This window comes from Rissa tridactyla, chromosome 1 (assembly GCF_028500815.1).
Source record: "Rissa tridactyla isolate bRisTri1 chromosome 1, bRisTri1.patW.cur.20221130, whole genome shotgun sequence".
In the NCBI taxonomy this organism is placed as follows: Eukaryota; Metazoa; Chordata; class Aves; order Charadriiformes; family Laridae; genus Rissa; species Rissa tridactyla.
In genome coordinates this window covers 201,642,163-201,665,048 of record NC_071466.1, presented here as the reverse complement: position 1 = coordinate 201,665,048, position 22,886 = coordinate 201,642,163, and the positions used below count along the sequence as shown (strand labels likewise).

General features: G+C 35.4%; 1 protein-coding gene across 2 annotated transcripts in view; it reads left to right on the top strand.

Moving 5' to 3' along the window:
- TBC1D22A (TBC1 domain family member 22A) overlaps window positions 1-22,886 on the top strand; it is a 180,995-nt gene that overhangs the window by 76,715 nt on the left and 81,394 nt on the right. For both annotated transcript variants that reach the window (XM_054220612.1, XM_054220700.1), the window contains 2 exons: window positions 6,836-6,911; window positions 21,598-21,725. In XM_054220612.1, the coding sequence (XP_054076587.1) occupies window positions 6,836-6,911; window positions 21,598-21,725 (204 nt within the window). The remainder of the gene's footprint in view (window positions 1-6,835; window positions 6,912-21,597; window positions 21,726-22,886) is intronic.

The following is a 22,886-nucleotide window of genomic DNA, read 5'->3' as shown; positions in this document are numbered from 1 at the left end:
CAGTTTGTAGAAAGTGTAACAGTAAACAGAATTAACGGTTAAAGGATAAAAGCCATAGTATTTAGTATTTTTTTTATAACTCCTGTAAAGCAGCACAAATCTAGCAGCTTTTGGAAGGAATCGGTGAGCCTGTGAACAACTGTACAGTTTAATTGCAATTCCAAAATGGATTTTAATAAAATCCTTTACCAGAAGTTCATAAAGAAGCTAAGCGTCCATGGTAGAAGCATTGCCTGTTAGCATGTAGGGAGCAGAATCGTTTACATAGGTAGTCCTTGAAAGAAAAAGCATCACTTGGCTACTTTTAAAACCTAAAATGAGCTTGTGCTCGATGTGCTGCATGCTGTTCCGATCCGTCTTCTCCATCCCATTTTGAAATGATGGATTGAAAGTTAAAGAAAAATAAAATAATGGAGCAAGATAACTGTGATCGAAGGTATGGAACAGTTTCTGGGTGATGGATTAAGTTCTTCAGCTTGGATGACTTAGCTAAGTGGAGGAATGTGATAGAAGTCTTTAAAAATGATGAGCTGCATGAAGAAGGTGAATAGGGAGTAGTTGTTTTCCATCTCTTCTGATGCAAGACCTAGATAATATCTTCTAATACTGCTGAGTGATAGGCTTAAAAAAAGTGGTCGAGTAACTAAGCTGCAGGGCTACTTGTCAAAGGATGAAAAGCATTTTACATGGGTTTAGGACCTGAACAGTTTGAAGTTTGGTTGAAGAAAAAAATCTTTAAACAACTTTAATTACCAAGATACCACCTTGAGTTAGGGAAGTCTCAGTGCTGCAAACTGGAAACTAAAAGAATGCTGCAAACATCCCCGCAGGCTTCTTTTGCTCTTATCGTCTCCTGTAGTCATTTGCTGCTGGCTGCTCTTAAAAGGGAAAAAAGCCAACGTGGTTCTTTTGTTCGGCACAGTACCCAATTTTGAGTTTGTAACAATAAGCCTTTGTTGGGACTTCAAGTAATAGAAAATGGGGGCATCAGTAGGATTTTTCCTGAGGGCTGTAGTTTTTCTTCAGGATAGGTGTCTTCAGAAGGTCTTAAGGAGCCTGTGTCTCTTTGGACACCAATAACGCAGTTTTCTAGCCTGTCATCGAGAGTAAAGTTTTCGGGAAGAGAACAAATCTATTTGTAATCGGTTCTGAATACATATATAAAAGGCATTTTTCTTCTGTGTTTTAGATGAAATATGGTGTGCTATCAGTATGCTTCAGAATAAAAATATTTTGTCTTCTACCTAAAATTTACAGCATCAGCTTTTGGGATTGTAAGTGTATTTATTTACGATTCCTAGCTCTTACCCAGATTTGAATTGTTGTCTGGCCTATGCCATAATCCAAAAATATACCCTGAGCACTTCTTTTATTGCTACGTTAACAGTTTCTGTAATTTATGATACATCCACTTGTGTAAAACTTAGCTTTGATTACATTGCCTGATAGAAATTAGGTCTTTGATTCTGAGACTATTGATACAATTATAACACAAGAATCTGTACCTACTTTGTAATAAGATTTTGCTTTTTCCATTCTGTCATGTAGAAATAAATAAAATACTGTTTTCTGTGTAGAAAATTTTGGGTTGCAACGCTTTGTAAATCTCTTTTCTACTGCTTAGGAAATTTTAAGTTTTCAAAAGTCAGGCTTAATAATTACAAAGGTTGAAAGATCTTTTTTTTCTTTTTCTGACCCTGGGAAGGAACTTTTAATACTCTGAAATTCCTTCTATGTATTTTTAAATATTATAAATCAGTGCAGAAGGGCAAAGGATCTGAAACTTTAAAATTTTTGATGTGTAGATAAGATAAGTTGCATTTTGAAACTTGAAAGTATTTCCTAAGGAATAAGTCGAAAGGGTAATATAGTGTGTTTTCATTTGTGTGTAAATACGTAAAGGATATGTATCTGTTTATGTATACACACGGAAGTGTAAATATATTACTTAGTAATTATATATAATAAATTCATAATATACATATGTTGTTATATTTATATATAATTCTCGGTATGTATTTGATTCCTTCTGTGTGTGCTTACAGCTGCCTTTGTACTTATACACCAGATGGCCTTCACAAATGCTGTTTATGTTCCTTTTTCCACGTGTAATTGAAATAATTGAAGAAGTCAGAAAGAAAGATTTTCGATTTATTACAGACTCACTGTTATGAAGTATGCATAGCATTTTGGAAGAGGTTTGAAATTAAAATAACATGGAGATATGTTGAACTTCCTGAACAGTTGCTTTAGAAGTACATTTAACATGCACTTAAAAAGCATCTGCGTTCTTTTTAGCACTCTGTCATAAGTTAGTAATATTTTGAACAGATAGCTGTCAGTATTGTGGCTGCATATGGTGATTGGAAATGGAGTATATTTGTTACAATACGCATCAGAGTGACGAATAAGAATCTCATTGATACATGTGGTTGAAAATACTAGAATCTACTTTGGTATTTTGTTCCTGATAGACAAATAAAAAAAAATGGTAGGGTTGTACAGTGTAGATACTGCAACATTTGGAGGATATTAAGAATGGAATTAGGACCATCCTTAGTTCACTCAATGTCACTTTCTCAGTGTATCCACAGAGGAGATTACTTTAGGACTTTTCAAAGTAAACACGTTTGTAAGTTTTATCTTACTGTCAGCATTCAGAATAGAGCTAGCAAAATGGATGGCACTTGATACCTAGTGCTTAAATATGCTTTTGGAAGCTGTGATCTCCATCTCTCTTCCTCCCCTCCACCGCCTTTCTTTTTGTAAGTATAGGAGGATAGTCACAGTTAAATTTGTTCAGTGCATTTTTTTCTGTATTTTCACTTTCTAATCAAGTTTCTTCCATTTTGAATTTCTCCAACCTTAAAAAAGAAAAAAAGTAATTACCTAATATGTTCTTTCATGTTTAGTGAAGGCTGTAATTGAAATATTTTATTTTAAATTATAATGATTATTTTTTGAGAAGTCGTCCTGCCAGACCTAGTTGTAGTTGGAGGGCAGTGAGGTGATTATACTAGCCTCTACAGAATAAGTACAGACTACTAACACAAAGACTGAAGGAAGTTTTGAGCCCTTGTGACATTAAAAAGTCTTAACCTTCTGTATTGTAAGGTGAAACTAATTATGTGTCGGAGTCTGAGCTGGATATTATAACTATTCAGCTGTGAAGTAGGTTAGCATAGTTCACTGAAAGTGTGTTGGAAGCTATTTGAGCAGAACATCAAGGAATTTAGGTAGTGCACACCAATGCATGAATTTTTTATGTTTATCATGGATTCTGTTGTGTACTCATGCATACTTTGTCATAGGTGAACACTTACTAGAATGTGTCAAGAACAGTTGTTAGAAATACAAGGTATTTTCTGTTAACTCTTTGCTGAAGATCTGTTCAGGCAAGACAATCCTGTTCTCAGTTACTTATGACTTTTTCAATTTGTCTTTTCCTTAGTATCAATGGTCAAAGTTACACAGGGAATAAATGAGGAAATACAACAGAAATGTGCAGGATGAGGAATGAAATCTTCCCATGAGGGCCCACAACTGTCAGGGGGAATAGGTAGGAGAGTTGAATACTGGAATGCTTTTTTCTGCAAAAGTTATCAGAGAGCTTGTGTTGGGTTTACGTGATAAGGTTTTGGTAGCAGGGGAGCTGCAGGGGTGTCTTCTCTGAGAAGAGGCCCCAAGTTGGACAGAGCCAGCACCAGCCAGCTCCAAGATGGACCTGTCAGTAGCCAAAGCTGAGCCCATTGGTGATGCTGGTGATGCCTCTGTGGTAATATATTTAAGAAGGGGAAAAGACACTGTGCAGCAGCTGTGAGAGAGGAGTGAGAAAAAGTGAGAGAAACAACCCTGCAGACATGAAAGTCAGTGAAGAAGGAGGGAGAGGAGCTGCTCCAGGAGCAGGGATTCCCATTGCAGCCCATGGTGAAAACCACGGTGAAGCAGGTTGCCTCCCTGCAGCCCATGGAGGTCCACGGTGGAGCAGAGATCCACGTGCTGCCCATGGAGGGACCCCACACCAGAGCAGGTGGAAGTGCCTTGATGAAAGCTGCAGCCTGTGGAGAGGAGCCCGCGCAGGAGCAGGCTTTCTGGCCGGGTGTATGGCCCATGGGCAGGGGCAGAGGTGAAGTGTTATGAACTGACCACAGCATCCATTCCACATCTCCCTGTGCTGCTTGGTGGGGAGGAAGTAGAAGAATTGGGAGTAAAATTGAGTCAAATTTCAAAGCTGGTATCACCAATTAAATTATATGATAGAGGAATTAAAATCTTAACCACTCTACTTCTGTATTGCCCTGAGCAATATAGAAAAAAATATATACATGTAGAAAATATTGCCCTGAGCAATATAGCAAAATGAAATTCAGGAATTTGATGAGTAGGATGTGTTTTTTTTCTTTAACTCTGTTACTAGCTTTTTCTTCCACCGATAAGCACAAAAGGAGCAAGAATAGTAGATAACCGAATACTTTTTATGTTTACAAAGTCCTCTCAGTTTCACAAGTTTCAGAAAGTCAATTGTAAAAGTGTTACAGGAGGGAAGATGGCACAGTGTAGTTTAATTTAGAAGAGAGGACTGGGGGAGCCAACAAAGATCTTTCCAGTTAGATGAGTCAGCACAAGTAGAAGAGTGACTCCCAGCTGTGTTCATTTGCAGTGAAATAATGACCAGAAAAATAAATGAATAGGCGAAAGATCAAATGTAGTGAAGAGCAAACTTACCTGTTTTCCAATCCAAGATGACAGTTTTGGGTTGCATTTCCAGGTGTGTACAGAGTAAATGATGCTTTGAGAAAGAAAACGGTTAAAGATTCATAGATAACAGTTGGGAGTTGCACTACCTGGGGAGAGACTAATGATCGAAGTAGTAGTGTTTTAGCTCTGTGTTGGCTTTCAGCGTTAAATATGTGAAGATACTTTTATAGACTAAAAAATTGAGTACCGTATTGCTGTAGAAATAGTAGAAATAACAGTTAACTTTTTAAAAATAAATAAAGAGAACAGTATATAAATATTTGAAAACAAACAAACAAAAGAAGTACGGTTTTCCTTGTTAGAGTAGGTTCTGTAAAGAAAATAAATATACTATTTCCTAAAGATCCAATACACGACTAATACAGGAGCGTGTCAGGCTTGTATAAAAGGTATCGTCCCAATGCGTGGGATAGTTTCTCTGTCCCCAAAGCAAGATTAGAGTAGATTTGAATTCCGTGTGAGACTTTCCATTCTTTCAGTTTTGATGCTTTATTGCGCTCATGAGGATGCTCGTGTTCTGTTTGAGACACAATGCCAAGATTTGCCTATTTTAGTTGATGATTCCTGTGGAAAATTCCAAAATTCGGAGAACTGTCCTTTCTTCTTCGGCAGCATCGTTCTGGTTTATACATTGATTTCTAATATCAAATACTGCAAAAGTGCTACTGCTAGGCCAGTAGAGAACTTTGCTATATTTTTTTAAATAGCTACTACTGTGGTCAGTTACAAGTGATCGGAGCACATAATTGACTTTTTCATACTGTAAATCACTTGTTGGCTGATGGTGCTATAACCATCAGAATTATTAATGTATAATGTTCTCTTGTGAACTTTTAGGCTTCATACTTTATGGCAGTTTTATAGAATCTGAAGATTATATTGCAATTCAGTTTCATAAAACAAATAAAAATAAAAAACCCCGTGTAAATATAGTCAAGAAAGTCACTATGGCCTTTTTTTTTTTTTTAAATAAAAATAAAAATGCCTCAAGATACATAAAAATGAACTTATATTCATCCTGTTTACTCTAAGGCCAACTTAAAATTTGAAATTGAGCCAAGAAAAATTAATATTCCAACATCAGTGAAAATATTTTTACATTGATTTTTGTAAAGGAATTATTCAAATAACAGCAGTAGAGATGAAAAATCTTTTACCCTGGTTTTCTGTGTACATAGTGGTTACATGAAAACAATTTTACATAGCAACTTTCTTTTAAAATATATATTGGTAATTTTCTCTTCTTTAATCTGTGTAGAAAACCATAACAAAATGAGTTGAGTGGAAGGATTGTCATTCACATATTCAGACACGTTGCTGTGTGTTTAAATAATATTGTTATTTAAAAAGATTGATCACTTTGGGGTTAAAGTGGAGATATCTCTCTCTTTTTCATTATTTCAAACTCTAGTCTATATTATAGAGCTGCAATCCAAAAATAAAAAATACAGTCAGAGTTAATACATTCAAACAAACACAGGCAAATACCCTGCCATTTTAGCTATATAGCTTGTGTGTTAGATTTTGGTTCATGGTATTAACTGTAACCTTCGGTTCAGAACAGTCATGACTCCATTGAAATAGACTTTTGATTTCTTATGCTGCTGGAAGGTATTATTCTGAACTTCTAAAGATCAGATTCTTATCCTGTGACTGAATAGGGGCTAAATTTTCATATTTCCTACATTATTTGTGATAAAATTGTAAAATTATGAGAAAAAAAATCACCTTGAAAAAGTCTGTAGCGTGGCACATTTTGGCATTTAAGATGAAAGCCTTTTAATGCTAATTGGACTCCTGCAATAAAGCTGTAACTTCAGGGGCAGTAGATTAGCGAGTAGAGAGCAACTGATGCAGTAATAGCTGTAGGGTGTACTGCTAGAGATGGGCACTCGAAGTAGGACTGCGCAATGTGATGAGTTACTACCTAACTGTAGAAGCAGACCTAGGAAACGTAAAAGCAAAACACAAACAGCTTAAGAAAACGTAGAAAACCACATGGATTGAGATAAGTAATTGAAGGAAAAGAAGTGCTTTTTTCACCCAAACTTACACTTGTATATGATCTCTTCTTCAGGACAACTACACGTTTGCCCAGCCAGGAATTCAGAAGAAAGTGAAAATGTTAGAAGAACTTGTTAGTCGGATTGATGGTAAGTCTTAAAAGCTTACTGAATTTCTAAGTGGTGTTTCAATGATGCTGTTTCGTTAAAGTGTTCGCAAGGAGTCAAGCCAACATCACTGCAGTTACACCTACAATGGTGGGGTAACGTCGCCTTCCTCAGATGAGGTGTCATACTCAATCAATTTGTGGCACACTGGCCTTTGGAAGATCACTGTCGTGTATCACTTAAAAGAAAGCCAGTAGAGCGTGAGCCACTTTCATTACTTTTTATTAAGGCAATATAATCAAAATTCAATGGCAATTTCTTTGCAGCAGAGTAATGACCACATACAAAAGGCAGCCAGTATTCATTTCACATTAAGCTCAATGATTGTTGTAATTCGGGCAAGTCACAGTGGTTGTTTATGGTTGTCCTTCGGCACTATGTTTTGTGCCTTTGTGCATCATTTTGCTATCTGGAATGCCTGAATAATTTCTCTGTGGAATCCAATTAATTATGAACTCTGGAAATAACATCTTTAATATTATAGATAAATTACAGTGTGTGCAAGGGTAATTTTAGATTATGCTTTCATGTTTTAGCAGGGCACTTTGAAATATTTTCTACCTTCATCCTTAAAATAATTCCCTTCATGAAATGCTGACTGTCATATTGCTAGAACAGAGTTTAATTAAATGAAATGCAAGAGATAATGCTTGCCCGTTCTAAACATACTCTCTTGATAGTTTGTTAAATTAATGAATAGAGTATTAACAAAATGTTGCCAAGCAGAACCAGGCATATATTTGCGACACTAGCCTGCCAATGACGAGATAGAAAAATATTTCTTGTGTAGCTTAATATTTGATAATCTTCTTGGGAAGATTAATTCCATCTTTTTATTACACTTACTGTGAGTTTTTCTTGTGCCCAGTGCTTACCATGGCAGATTTTGGTTTGGTCTGCACATATTTACATCCTCAATATTTGATAATGCTCTTTGTGGCCTTTTAGGATGTTACAGTATTTTTAATGATCAAAAACTAAAGGGCAGGAGAACAATGTTTATGTAGTATTATACTATCTTTGTAAATGTATGTAGAAATTTTGTTGTAGATGTATTTTTTGTTTAAAATGTAAATGAATATTAAAAATATAAGGGGGTACTTCTGTATATAGGGTGGCAAAATATTTATATTAAAAATATTTTTAAAGCAATATATTTTGTTATTTCAAAAGTAATCTGACTGTTTGCAGTGTGACTTTTTACGTATTGACTCATTTTGTGCTTATATCAATATAGGTGTTTATATTTCGATAATTTATAGAAGCAAATGATTGCATATTAAATAAAGTACATAATTATCATGCCTATAAATACACTTCCTGAACTTGATCGATGAATATTTATGTGAAAAAATTCTTAACCAGGAATTTAAACCAAGTTTTTAAAATGAAAAATACTAATTCTAATAATTCTAAAATTCTAATAATCAACCTTATGGTTCTGTTTAATAAAAATAATAAAGATAGTACAAGATATTATTGTTTAGTTTCTAAGAAAGAAATGCTGAGGACTTATTTGTACCTTCAACGCCTTGGGGGTATAGTTAAATAACTTTTCTCAATGGTCAGGTTTGGGAAGCATTATTTTTAAGGCTTTATGCTTAAATTAAAAGAAATAAAGACAGACAGTTGTAACAGATAACTGTTTTCTTAAAATGTCTTTTACCAAGCTTTATAATGGAATGTAAAGTGTGGGTTCATGATTTTTATCTGATTTAAAATAATTTTGTGAGGTCTTTATAGGACTGTATGTGATAGGAAATTGTTGAAGTAGTTACACATCAAAAACTGTAATTGTTTATTTGTCTTTCTAAATGTGGATCCAATTTTTTCTTCAATGTTTTTTGATCTCAATTGTATAGTATTCAATGAAGGAGGCAACCAATATAATGGATATTTTACTTTGAGCTGTATGTTATGGCAGATTTTGTGTCAATGTCTGCGACTGTAGATAACTGCCAAGATTTTTTTTTTTAGAATGAAGATAGCTACTGAACAATAACTTTTCTACACTAGAAATTTTTTCTGGTGTTCTTTTGTAGACATCATGAGTGTTTGCTAGTTAATGTTGATTTTTCGTACTGTTCCAAATACTTACAAAGTAACATCTTAGATTAATCTTAACTCTAGATGGTTTACATGGTTGAGTAGTAGAGGATGCTTTCCTTGTTTTGAAGCAGTCTAGTTGGAGAAAGCAAAACAAAACCCTAACTTTAAGGAATTGCTCATCGTATGGGAGGTATATTTTATGGTGCGTGTTGTCCGTATGACATACCTGTTGCATGTGTAGAAAAGATGTTAAAGCAAACTATTTTTAAAAATAATGGGGTTCATAACACTTCAGTGTGAAGGGAATTTCATTACCATTTTTTCATTGTGGAAACTGAAGTATTTTAAAAAGGTGTCATTGCTCTTTGGAAAGGAAACCAGTAAATTTGGGTGTAAATGACATTATGGAAACGTAGGACCATTTGGGTTGAATGGGGCCTCTGGAAGTCAGTGTTCCAAACTTTCACAGTTGCCCCTCTGTCTAAGGGGATGGAGCCAACTTAGATCAGGCTGTGTAGAGTCTTGCCCTGCTGAGTTTTGACAACTCCAGGGATGGAGATTCTGCAGCCTCATTGGGTAAGATTATTCAAGGATTTGACTACTGTCATTGCGATACTAATTTTTTTAAAAATATAAATTATTAGAATTTTTGTTTATGGAATTGATATCCACTGCCTTTTATTTTATCTCTGTGTACCTCTGAGAAGAATCTGACTCCATCTTCTCTGCACTCTCCCGTTAGGCAGTTGCAGCTGTTCATAGACTTTTCCTTTAAAGGCTGAACAAATCCAGTTCTGTCAGCCTCCTGGAGTGTAAGTGCTCCATCTTAACTACCTTGGTTGTTGCCTCTGGGAGTACAGAGGAAGAATCACTTCTCCTGACCTGTTGGCTTCTCCCTTGCTTAGAAATCCCAGTATACAGTTGGCCTTCCTTTCTGCAAGGACACACTTCTGACTTGGGTGCAGCCTACTGGCCACCAGGACCCCCAGGTCCTCCTTGACAGAGCTACTTTCCAGCCATTCAGTGACCGGTCAGTGCTGTTGAATGAGACTATTCCATCCCAGATATGGGATGTTTGCCTCTCCTAAACTTCAGGAGGTTCCTATCAGTCATTCCTTGAGCCTGACAAGGTCCCTCCAAATAGTAGCTCTGACTTTCAGTATGTAAACCACTCCTCCCAATCTGGTATCATCCACAAACAGAGAGAGTCCATTCTATGCCATCATTGGTTGTTAATAAAGGTGTTGCACAGTATTGGCCCCAGTATTGACCCCTGACAGATGCCATCAATAATTAGCTGTCAATTGGGCTTTGTACCTCTGATCACAATCCTTACAGTGGTCCAGTTAAAGTTTTGGATAGTAAAAGATATGCATTTTTCAATATTTTTAGGAGTGTTTCTTTTTGTCTAGAAGACTGTCCACTCAGTTACTTTCTTCTGCCAGAGAAATGCACCAAAGTACACGTAAGATTAAAATAAAGTTTTAGTTGTTAGATAGGCAACGGTGGATATGTACTGGTGTCATTTCATAACCTTTTGGATGCCTCAAGTAAGGGATCCTGACTTGGTTGGCTTTTTGATGGATACGTGACATAGTTTGATTAAATTATTGTGCTTTACCTTTCTCCATTTGTTTTTGGTTTTGTCTTTTTATCTTTATACTGGATCTACTATACTGTAGCTAAAGGAAAATGTATGGTTGATACGAATTCAGTAACTTTGCTTTTAAAAAAGAAATCTCATTATCTATATTTACTGTAAATATCCTAAGTGCTAATTAAGGTTATTGTGGAAGAAAACAGCGTTCCTGTTGCTACTGTGTCACATTATTTTCTCGATGCTACGTGACTGCATGGTGAAGAGAATCTTAACGTAATAAGTAGCTGCGTGAGTGGATGAAGCTTGTACAGCTTGTTTGCTAATAATAATGGATTACCAGTGTATGAAAAATGATGCTCGCCCTTTGGAGAGTGTTAATGCATTATGTTAGTGGTTCAAGCAACCTTCATTAACTGAGCCTTATGGATCGCAACTCCTCTCAAAGTAACTGTCCTTGTGCCTAGACCGCAGAACATTGCGGTAGACTTCAAATAGCCAAGCTACTCTGTAAATGATGAATCATGCGTTTCATGGAATTTTTGAATTTTGTAATAGAACATTGTTATAGACCAGATGGAATTTGAAGATAAAACATTATTTAATTTAATTTATCTCCTTGTTATCACATTTAGATTTCTTTTAGGAATTATATAAAAATATTGAGAGGGAGGATCAATAGATAGCTCAATAATATAAGGAATCTGTTACAACTAATTATTTTTTCTGTTCCCTGTAATGTCGGTAGAGCTTTTCTGCCCTAAATCATGAACCATCTCTCATGGTTTGTAGAAGGTCGCACTCATGTGGCATGCTGTCTTCCATTTTGCTTCATTTAGGCTTGAAAGCAAAGAAACGTGGCGTCAGAATGCCAAAATTAATTCAGGATTTGTGTTTCCAGAATTTACAGATGTTTCACATTTGGCTGGTTTCATGCTTGGGAGAGTCTCAGCTGCTTCAGTTTACTGTAAGACGCCTGGTAATTACATTAGAGTTTGAGGTAGCCATGTGGAGAAGGCTGAGCATTTGCAGATAAAAGTAGCCTTCGGTTTCCAAACATTGATAAAAGATCTTAAAATTGCATGACATTCTCTCCAAATTAGCAAGAAGGCAGTTGTAGAAAAAAAGAATAGCCTATTATAAATTTATTTTTATTTATGTCATCTTCTCATTAGCATTACAATAAACTATAAAAGCAGTATTGACGACTCAACTTAGTATAAATATTCTGCATCTTCTGTGAGGGCAAGTTTGGGAAGATTTTTTTCTATATCTTTTATAAAGAAGCTCCTGGTATTTGCATCTGTGTTCTACACACCCTGATCTGTGCTCATGTTTTCTTGTTTTCTTGCAGTGATATAAATTCTGTTTTATTAGTGTTCCAGCTTCTTGCACCAGTAATCACCGATCTTATTGTAGAATTGGCCCTTGAATCTTAGTAACAAGAAATGGAAAAATAAAAAGGCAGAAAACTATTTAAAAAAAGGAAAGAAAGAAAAAAGCTCTTACTATTGCTGTATTTAGTTTTTTCCGCCTTCTTTTGAAAATGGAAGCAATGAAAAAATACCTAAGAACATAGAGAGTTTTGCATTTTGACTTTCCCATAAGGAATTTCATTTAGAATTCAGCTACACTTTTCAAAGTTTCAGTAATATTTCAGTGGTTCTGCTGTGTCCACTGTGAATGCATCCTCTGGCCACCTGTTTTGGAGAGTTACTACAGGTATTCTTACATATGATAGTTTACTTGGGACAATTTCTGGCTTATTTCCATTTTAATATTGTAAAAAACATTGCAAATTTTTCAAGAGAAAGGAAGGTATTTTTAGTGTGAAATTAAAGTTGTTATATTCAAATTATTTTAAGGAATGATTGTTTTATTAAATAGTACATAGTATTGTTTGGGAAAATATTTTTACTTATGCCTAGGTGGAGTTGAAATGTTCTTTCACCTTTTAAAACCATGTTATATTAAGGATTTTGCAAGCCTTATTTTTTTTTTATTCTTGCCATATTTTAAATGTGTTTGTTTTGTTACCTTCAAATGGAATATATATTAGATAATGCATTTTGTTTTAACGTTCTGAACAAATTAATGTTGGCTCCTCTAATCACACTTTTTTTTACTTATTTCTGCCTTGGGTTCCAAATGTCTTGGTTGGTCAGCTGCCTGAAGTTCTGTAAATAATGATACAAGTAAATGCTTGTAATAAAGTACTTTCATGTTGTGGCCTTAAATTTATACATTGAATATATTTTTGCTATTTATGCACAGAAAAATTTAAAATATTAATCTCTTGAATATTTTTATATATGTTTTGTTGGGTATATATGTGCAGGTCAAGCTCTTAATGAAACGTAGTCAATTAAAAAAATTTCATTTTTATATGTATTTTTGTTTATCCACAGTGAAAGAACTTATTTCATTGCGCCGTTCTGTGTAGTTCTCATGCTTTGAAATATTTGCTGTAGATGTGTCTAAAGGGTTGGTTGGTATAATTCTTAGTATTTGTGTATCGTGTTATGTTTTCTTATTTAATTGAAGATGTTTATAAAACATCCTTCATTAGAATAGGATTAGTGCTGGTGGAATTATCCTTTCTAATGTCTGAGTTGATTTAAGAGCTTTGTGTTCTTTCTGGACTTCTAAAGTTTCATATGTCCAGACTTTACTTGAGAGATTCTTACAGTTTCTCCTCTGAACGTTGCATTGGTGCTTGGCATTCAGCAGGTTCTTGTCCCAAAAGATGAAGATGCTTATTCCCGTAAAACCGTCCAATGCTTCAAACATAAATGTTTCATGGTTCTGCCAAGAACTTAATTTTGTATGATGAGTTAAGCCCAAAAAAGTACTTAGAGATAACTAGTGAGTAGTTCTGATACTTCTATAGTTTCTGGAAGAACATTCAGTTTCTGTTCTGATTGAACTTTTTAAACTGCAGAGAAAAATTGCTTTGCTTTTTTTGTTTAGGATAATCTGAATCTCAAAAAGGCAAAATATCAACTAAGACTAATACGTTTTCTTGTTAAACAACTTACTGTTGTTTAGTAGGAACGCACAGAACAAGTGATCTGTTCAATCTACTGTGATAGATATAGATTAACTAATCTGTTTTTTCTAACTTGAATCTTGGGTGTTTGTACAATGAACTGATGATGAAACTGTGGTAATAGGTGACATTTGATCAATCTTTTTTGTGTATTCAATCATGCTAATGATTTTTTTTAAAAGTATGGTTAAAAAATACTTAATTGTATGTGCAAAATTATGTTCATGTTTAATTATATTGTAAAGCATTTTACCGACACCTATAATTTTGAACTAGGATTGTGTTGAAGTATCTGGAAAAAAGAGCTCTAATTGTAATAGTTGAAAAGGCTTTAACCATGTGGAAGCATTTTGCATTGGAAATGGAAATAGAATTCATTTAGACCTTATTGCTGCTGTTGAAAATTAGTGATTAATAAGGACCTTCTCTGTTGGTCCATATTTATATGTCAGTTTGGTGTTGAAGTGATTAAAAATCTTGTAAGCATTTCATAATTGTTTTAGTTAATTTGCGCCATAAAGCTCTTTTTCTTTTTAACAAAGCCATCTTATTTAGCTCACCAGTAGTTATTTTTTATCTGATTTTATGGTTGTAATTACTGTATTATATTTTAATCCAATCCTAAATGCTGCTCACTGGGCATTATAATTATTTAATATATCTTTTAAATCATGTTTTTATGTTTTACTGTGGAGATTATATTTGTACGCTATTACAGAATTCAGAGATTTTAGCAAGAGTTGAGACTGACGGTAAAGTAATTTGTAAATTCCTGACCTCTCTAAGCACTTGAATTTTTAAATAGGCAAAATTTACTATTTTGGTGTCCAAATAAAAAAAAAAAAGGGAAGAAAAAAGAAGTGTAACATGATGGGGAATTTAAAAAGTGTTAGGCATAAAGCCTGTTATGAATGCACACAGTTATGATTTGGGAGAACGGGCTACAGAAGTCCAATTAATGCTACCTGGAAGTAGAAGTGTTTTCTCAAACATATTTCTTACTGTTGTTTGTTGCACTTTTAATATTAACTTTGAGTTCCACCAGGGAACACAGGGTGTATTTTTAACTTTCAGCTAGAATGGTCGATCTTTCTTGATCACTACTGACTGTTTTTCCTAATAGTTTCTTCCATTTTGTACTGGATACTACGGAATTGTTACTTGCATTTGATTCCCTGAGGCAACTTGGTCTTGCTTCCGTGTCTCCTCTAGTATTTTCTTCTTTTGCTTTTGGGATCAGTGTCTTGGGCTTTTTGGTATTGGAGTATCGGCCGTATCTTTTGTGTATGAAGAAGATATTTCTCAGTCTCACCCATAGCTACTAGCTGTACATCTAGTGAGCTAGATTCAAACAGACCATTATCTCTAAGTTGTATGCCATGAGGACAATATAATTTGGTAATATTTCTGGTTTTCTGCCAGTCACCTTTTCATTTTGTACGGGACTTATCAATTAATTTTTTTTAAAAAATGCTTTTATTATAATTCTTACAATGGATGATTTTAGCCAGGTATAAAAAGCAAACTAATTGTGAAACAAGATATAATCAGCATTTAAATCTTTTACTCGGATCCCTACTATTACTTGTAGCAAAATTGTGTATCACAATGAGATCTTGTCTTCGAGTGCACGTTTATGATCTGATGAATGTCTTTTTCAGTCATCAGAAACTTCTTTTGTTATTAATGTATATTAAGTGTTCAAGGCCAGGCTGGATGAGGCTTTGAGCAGCCTGGTCTAGTGGGAGGTGTCCCTGTGCACGGCAGGAGGGTTGGAACTAGATGATCTTTAAGGTCCCTTCCAACCCAAACCATTCTGTGATTCTGTGTAATAAAAATTAACGTACATAACTAATAATAACTCATAGCTAAACTGTAGTCTTGACAGAATTGCTTTTGTTCAGACTTTAATTAAGTCAGGTTGGGAAATTGTAAGCCTTAATCTGCATCTGGCAACATCCGGTGTTGAGATTTTACTCCAAACTCTCCTTTTGCTTTTGTCCGCCATGAACGTACTGGCTTTGAACAATCTAGAAATGATTCAGGAAGCAAGAGAATGAACCACAAAATTTGCTTTTGGTAGGCAGAGTACCCAGAAAGAAAGCAGTCGTTTACTGATGACAAAGTTCCTTCTTTTGGACAGCAAGGTTCAGTATGTGAGAGCTATAATTTTAAGCAAATAGCACTGTTTGAAGAATCTAGGTGTAGTAGAAAACACGTCATTTTGTTGCTCTATTGACTGAATGGATAGTACAGACGAGCTGATGGTGGATATGTTGGTTGTGGAGTCTCTAACTGGATGAGTGCAGTTGTATGAACTGCTCCATGTTAATCACCTGTCTATGAGTCCAAACTGGAGCAAGATATGCTGCAAAACGATGGAAGACAAGCATGGATGACTATCTATATGGGGGCTGATGCGATCAAAGGGATGCATGTTCCCTAGGGATATTTGGAAGCTTGCAGGCAATACTTATGAAAACCAGTTTTATCAAACATTTGTGGTAACTCAGAGGTGCACCGTAAAGCACCTGCTTTTCAGGAAGTTCTGGTCTCACAAGTGCAAACTTGCAGTGATAAACCTTGCGGGTAACGCCATTTCTAGTAAGCCGTGTTCCTCTAGATGATGTAGTTCATTTGTGTTACAGTACTCTCTTTTTTAATAGCTACCCACACTTTTAGAAAGTTCAGCTAAGTAGAAATAAATGCCTGCTATAGTACTGTATTAAATAGAATAAAATCTACTGGATCAGTTGCCTTCCACAGTTAAGAAAACAGTACTAAAGTTTTGTAGGTGGAAACTAGTCCTTGGAAGCTGTTGGTCAAGTATCAAGTCACAGCATTATGAAGAAACCGGAAAAGAAACATTACTTTACACTGTTTACTTACATTGCACGTAACAGCTCATACTTGTAATGGGCTGGGCCATGAAAAGTTTTCTGTAGCCTGGAAGTTGCAACGTTGCACAAGGAGAGAAACATCGTTGTTGCCTACTCAACACCACTCGAATAGCGGCAGTGCAGTTTACTAGTTTTAATCTAATGGTCAGATTCCAGGCTTGCAGGCGCATCCCATGTGAATGAATTTGAGGTAAAACTATGTGATTTTCTTTTTTAAAATTCATCCTTTTTATAACCAGTGGCAAAATTTAACTGATAATCTGATATCTTTAGTAAAAGGTAAATGTTTGCACGGTATTGTATGAGAGAAATCTGATTAACCATGAGGTAATGAGATGCCAGGCATTGTAATATTTTGGCTATTTGTCACAGAACATTTTAAAAATTTAATTATGGATTTGCTGTAGCCTACATTACGAAGCTTCATTATCACCATTAACTGTCAAATTGAGTGATTTAAGTCATAAATAATAAGTTCTTACTGCATTTGACCTAACATGGGGTGAAAGTTGTCTGGATTTTAAACGGATTAATTTTTTTTCAAAACTGGTTCATAAGGAAAGGAACAAATTCTATCAAGTTCCTATGAAATTCTGCAGCTGAAAACTTGCTGTATTTTTGTCTTTCTTACCCATGGAGAGAAGAGAGGAGGAGAAATTCGGATCGTATTGGTCTATTAATCAAATTTTTAAAAGGTATCTGGAAAGACATTAAGTTGTATTTCATAGCAAGAGTTACCTGAGGGGAAAAAAAAAAAACCATGAATAAAATAATGACTGAAGACCTTGAGTATCTCTGAAATAATTCTTAGTTATGCATAGTAGTTCTGTCTCTGCTAAGTTCCACCATAAGTTCATTACCTGCCAAAGAAATATTTATTTTTTGTTTTAAAAACCTTCTTGTCATTGTTAGGTTCACATTTTCATACAGGGAATCTTCCAAAAGAGTCATTAGACAATTAAAAAAAAGACAGACTCCTTTGTTAATTCTGCAAGAGACTTTATGTATTCCAAAGTGAAAGGGTTTTACATTTTGAAACAACGGTTCTTCTGGGTGTCATGCTTTCCTATTAGGTGCATGTATTATTATCTCTAAGTTTATAGATTATGCTGCTTATTTATTTCCTTGCAATGTCAATTGTTTTTAAAAATAACAAGGTGACTGATGAAAAAAACCCAAGAGAATTGGGCAGTGGAAATTCTCATTGGTAGTGGATATGGAAATTGTTTTCTGAAATGTGTCAGTGCTTCACGCTGTTTGCTTTCTTCAGCTTGTCTTCTGTTATGTTAGTCCCTGAGTGATTAGTCTGTAATGCCTTTATTTGCATGGGCCGGAAAGAAGATAAACCTGCGAGAGGGTCACTGGAAAACAGGAGCGCTGGCATATTTCTGTATCATCTTTTCATACATTAAAGGGCAATGGACAAACATCGCTCTGTGTGTAGATGGCAGTGCCAATAAGCCTCCGTGGCAAAGCTTGGCTCATTATTTTACTGTTCATTTTGGATTGGTACCAGAGGAGTTACTCTTATAGCTAGTGCACGCTCTTCAAGAGGAATTGTGTGGCTCTTCATGAGGAATACGCATTTCTCTTCCTTTGGTTGAACTGAAAGGTCTATTTATCAGAGATGCTTAGTTTAACTGCATTTCAGATAGTTTTTAACAATTAGTGCTTTTTATATTAACAATGAAATATGTATAAAGTATTGATAAAATGGAGTTAAAAGTGAAGTGCCCAGGGTATGAAATATGAGTAAAAAATTAACTTTAAATAATTTCCAAAAGTGTCAAGAATAAGTCTAAAATCAGAAAAGATTGCTAGGGTTGATAGGAATCTTTAAATAAAGGTCAACACCAAAAGGCGAATATTCTGAAGTAATAAATTATACAGATGGATGCGGTGGCACCATGCTGTGCCACTGTAATATGGCAATTTATGCATAATTTTACCATTATTTTGTGATTCCACTTTGCTTATGTATGTGTAAACTTTCCTAGGCACTCATTCTGACAGTAACCCCCACTCAAGACAGCAGTGAAGTCACGCTTTAGTACAGATTATTTTTGTTCTTATTTTTGTTTTTGTTTAGTTTGTTTCTGTAGTCACCTACAACTTTTATTCTGAAATCAATAAAACAGCATGAGAAGCTGACATTAAACATTAACAATAGATATTTTATATGTGTAGGTCTTCTGCCATAAGAAGAGTCTATTTAAAGTGGCTAAATGTGATCATTCAAGCTAATATATCCAATAAGTGCATTTATTAAATTATAAATAGTTACAAATGCTTTTTTTGTACAAAATGCATATTTTTGGCGGTATGCTACTTTGGAATGCATCTGTAGAATGTATTTTATTCTTTAATCAGAAGACTTGCTTTGCCAAAACTTCATATATAGATTTATTGGAAGTATTGGGAAACTTCTTAAACTTAATTCTCCTTTCTTTTGAATTTTGACAAAAGAACTTTTTTTTTTAAACTGTAAAATAATTTTACTATCATAAACTGAAGTAGAAGTATTTTTTATAAAATACTTGAAGTCTGAAAGCTGACAGTAATTATATATCTTGCATGTTCATTGCGCACATGTACTTATTTTCATTGAAATGGAAAATTTAAATTTAGACTATGGCTGTCCAAATTACCTTTATCAGCAAAATAGCCTCTACTCACAATTACTTACAAAGTAGGAAGAATTAGCTTTTTTAGTCAATGCACAGAGTTTAGTAGTCTATTTTTCACCTTGTTTAGACTAGAAAGCAACTTTCAAGAAATTTGTTTAGTTTATTAACAACTGTACTTGAAATATCACGACGGGCACAATTTATTGTTCTTCATTACTTTCTTTCAATGGCTGCAAGCAAGCAAATGAAATTTCTTTCTGCTGTGTGAGGAACAAAAATGTTTGTGAGTTAGGAACTTCAATTAGAAACAAAACTGACTTGTCTTTGCATCCTGCTTGATGTAGTGGATTGTATAATTGTGATAGTCTGCAATATAGGTAGCTACATGTGACATTTAAAGAATAAATTTAACATAGTATCTCACTTCAGTATATTTAACTTGCAGCTAAATTTGCTTAGAGCAAAGGCAGACATGCGGTAGTAATTCTGTACTTGTCCCAAATAACTAACGTAATCACGGTGCTCTGGGTGAAGACCTGGCTGAAGGGCAGAGCTCAAAGGGTTGCGGTGAATGGGGCTACATCTGGCTGACAACTGGCCACCAGTGGCGTTCCTCAGGGTTCAGTGCTAGGGTTGATTCTGTTCAATATTTTTATCAATGATCTGGATGCAGGAGTTGAATGCACCATTAGCAAGTTTGCTGATGTTACCAAGCTGGGAGGTGCTGTTGACCCTCTTGAAGGACAAGAGGCGTTGCAGAGGTATCTAGATGGATTGGAGCATTGGGCAATCATTAGTGATTTATTTAATATTTGAAAATGTAACAAGTCGAAATGCTGGATTCTGCACCTGAGATGGAGTAACACCAGGCGCAAGTATAAATTGGGAGAGGAGTGGCTGGAGAGCAGCCCTGCAGAAAGGGATCTGGGGGTGCTGGTCGACAGCAGGCTCAACGGGAGTCAGCAGTGTGTCCTGACAGCCAAGAGGGCAAACCGCATCCTAGAGTGCATCAAACACAGCATAACCAGCTGGTTAAAAGAGGTGATTATCCTGCTGCAGAGGTTGTGGAATCTCCTTCTCTGGAGATATTCAAAACACACCTGGATGCGATCCTGTGCAAGCTGCTCTAGGTGAACCTACTTTGGAAGTGGAGGTTGGACTAGATGATCTCCACAGGTCCCTTCAAACCCCTATCATTCTGTGATTCTGTATTCAGCATTGGTGTGGCCTCACCTTGACCACTGTGTGCAGCTCTGGGCCCCACAATTTAAGAAGGATGGTAAAGTCTTGAATGCTTCCAGAGGAGGGCAACAAAGCTGGTGAAAGGGCTGGAAGGAATGTCCTATGAGAAGCCACTAAGGACGTTGTGTTTGGCTAGTTTGGAGAAAAGTAGTCTGAGGAGCAACCTCATTGCTCCCTATAGCTTCCTGAGGAGGGGAAGTGCAGACGGAGGTGCTGAGCCCTTCTCTCTGGTATCCAATGATAGGACGCGTGGGAATGGCTCAAAGAATGTGTTTTTATAAAGAAAGACAGTAGGAATGTTTTATTTAGGCTTTAACAAAGACTTCTTGTCATATATTTATCCAAAATAATAAGACATTAGCATTTCTGCAGTTGTTTTCATTTACACCATGGCAACGTCATACTTGAGCCTGTTAGCTAAAACCCATTAACAGAATGTCTGTGAGCCTTTTTGGAGGAAATTCTGCTAAATATATAAAATCCATGTAGCAGGTTAGTTCTATTAGCTCTAGCAATAACCCATGCAGGTGATTATCACAACTTTCCAATAGTAAAAGTGCTACAATAAACATAGTGTGTGTGGGTACTGCTTTAGAAACCATTGATTTGTACTGGGGTTTATTTGTATTTATTTGTTACATTGAGAAATTATTTAAGTTGCAAGTTATTTAAATTTGCTCACTGTATTTCCTACACATTAGTCTCACTTTTTTTTTTGCTTTTGAGTGAATGCAACCTTTACATGTTCTTTCCTTATACTTCTTCGCCTTATTAATTTAATATTGTCTTATTTTTACTACCGACACTTTATTTTTGGAAGGCCTTATGTTATTTGCAGACCTTGTTTCTTGTAGTCTTGCCCCAAATAATTTGTAGCCGAAGAAATTAGTATCTAATCATTTCACTTTATAACTTTCTGTATTTTTTTGTTGTATATTATAAAGCTCTGACCTTAATCTTTCCCTAAGATAGCACAACTGAGAGCAGTTGTTTAAGCCATCTAGAGGCAGAAAACTGAATCCAATGTAATGTTTAAGTAGTCGTTTCTAGTCTGGGGACTTCCACTTAGTTGTAAGAGTCTGCATGCACCGCCACGTTTTATTTGCTTGGAATTGGAGGAGTGTTTTATTTTTTCAAACAGTGCATTTGATGCTTAAGGACTTCAGAAAAGTTGGAGTAAAATGTCTCTTTATTCTGTCTTCAGAGCAAGTTCATAGGCACTTGGATCAGCATGAGGTGAAATACTTGCAATTTGCTTTCCGTTGGATGAATAACCTGCTGATGAGAGAAGTCCCTTTACACTGTACCATCAGGTTGTGGGACACATACCAAGTAAGTACTTTTTTAAATCTCCATAACTCTGATAGTGTGTTTTGGACATGCCAGTATGATTGTGTGTGCTTTTTCTTGAACCTTTGGTTTTAATGTCATCTGAGAGTCATCGTAATAAGAGAAGAAGACTTCAGTGATCATTATGGTTTAGAAACATTTAATGTCTTCAGTCTTCTTGCCCTTCAAAACCAAGCACTTGATGTCATGAAAATTTATGGTAGTAAAATGAACACTCACTCAAAGCATGGGTTAGTGTCAATACTCCCTTCTGTCTCTTCAGAGAAGCAAAACATTGAATTGTGCTTAATCAATGCCCTCCATCGATTCTGAGTTGCAGGCTTCTTACTGCCTGTCTGCTTAACTGCTCAATCCAATACTAGCTTCTGGTCTCCAGTTGTCAGCATTCATCCTTCTGTTGTGTATTCTGTCTTACTGCTTGTCCGGACAAAACTCCTTATGTCACTGACCTCTAGTTGAGGTAATTATTTTTCCTCAATAATTTCTTACCTGACTGTCAAATGAAGAAATTGATATCAGAGAAAAATTGTTTACCTGTTCTTAGTTCTGTTACTTGATGTTCCAGTAGCTTCTGGTAACAATTTTTAACTATATATTTGAACAATATGCTCTTATCTGCTGTCTTTGTTGTTGAAATTAACGGGGTTGGGGGTGGGGGAAGATTATAAATTCTGTAAGAATTTTCAACTGAATTAGTTTAATAAATATAGGAATAACTAAAAATTTCAATGTCTCATGTAACATCTTTAAATACCAGTCTATTTACATCTGCTCGTTATGTAGCAATGTTTAGTTAGTTTCATAGACTTTAATGCCGGAATGTCCACTCAGACCATATATTCATATGTCTAATAGAGGGTTAAGAATTGCCTGCTATTCATTTAATCAGTCCAGTACGTTGTTTCGGTGAAGTGTGTTTTGTAGAAGGGTATACAAATCTGTTAAGAAAATGTTAGGAATTGAGGGATCTATCACTTCTACCATTAATCTGTCCTAAGGGGTGGTATCCTTATTTGGTTGTTCATCTTCGACAAATTTCAGAATAGAATTTGGCTATTGCTTCCATCTGGGGTCCTTTTATCTCCCTCTTGTCTCATTATTCATTTCAATATCTGTTATTACCTGGCATTTTCTTCCAGTGGA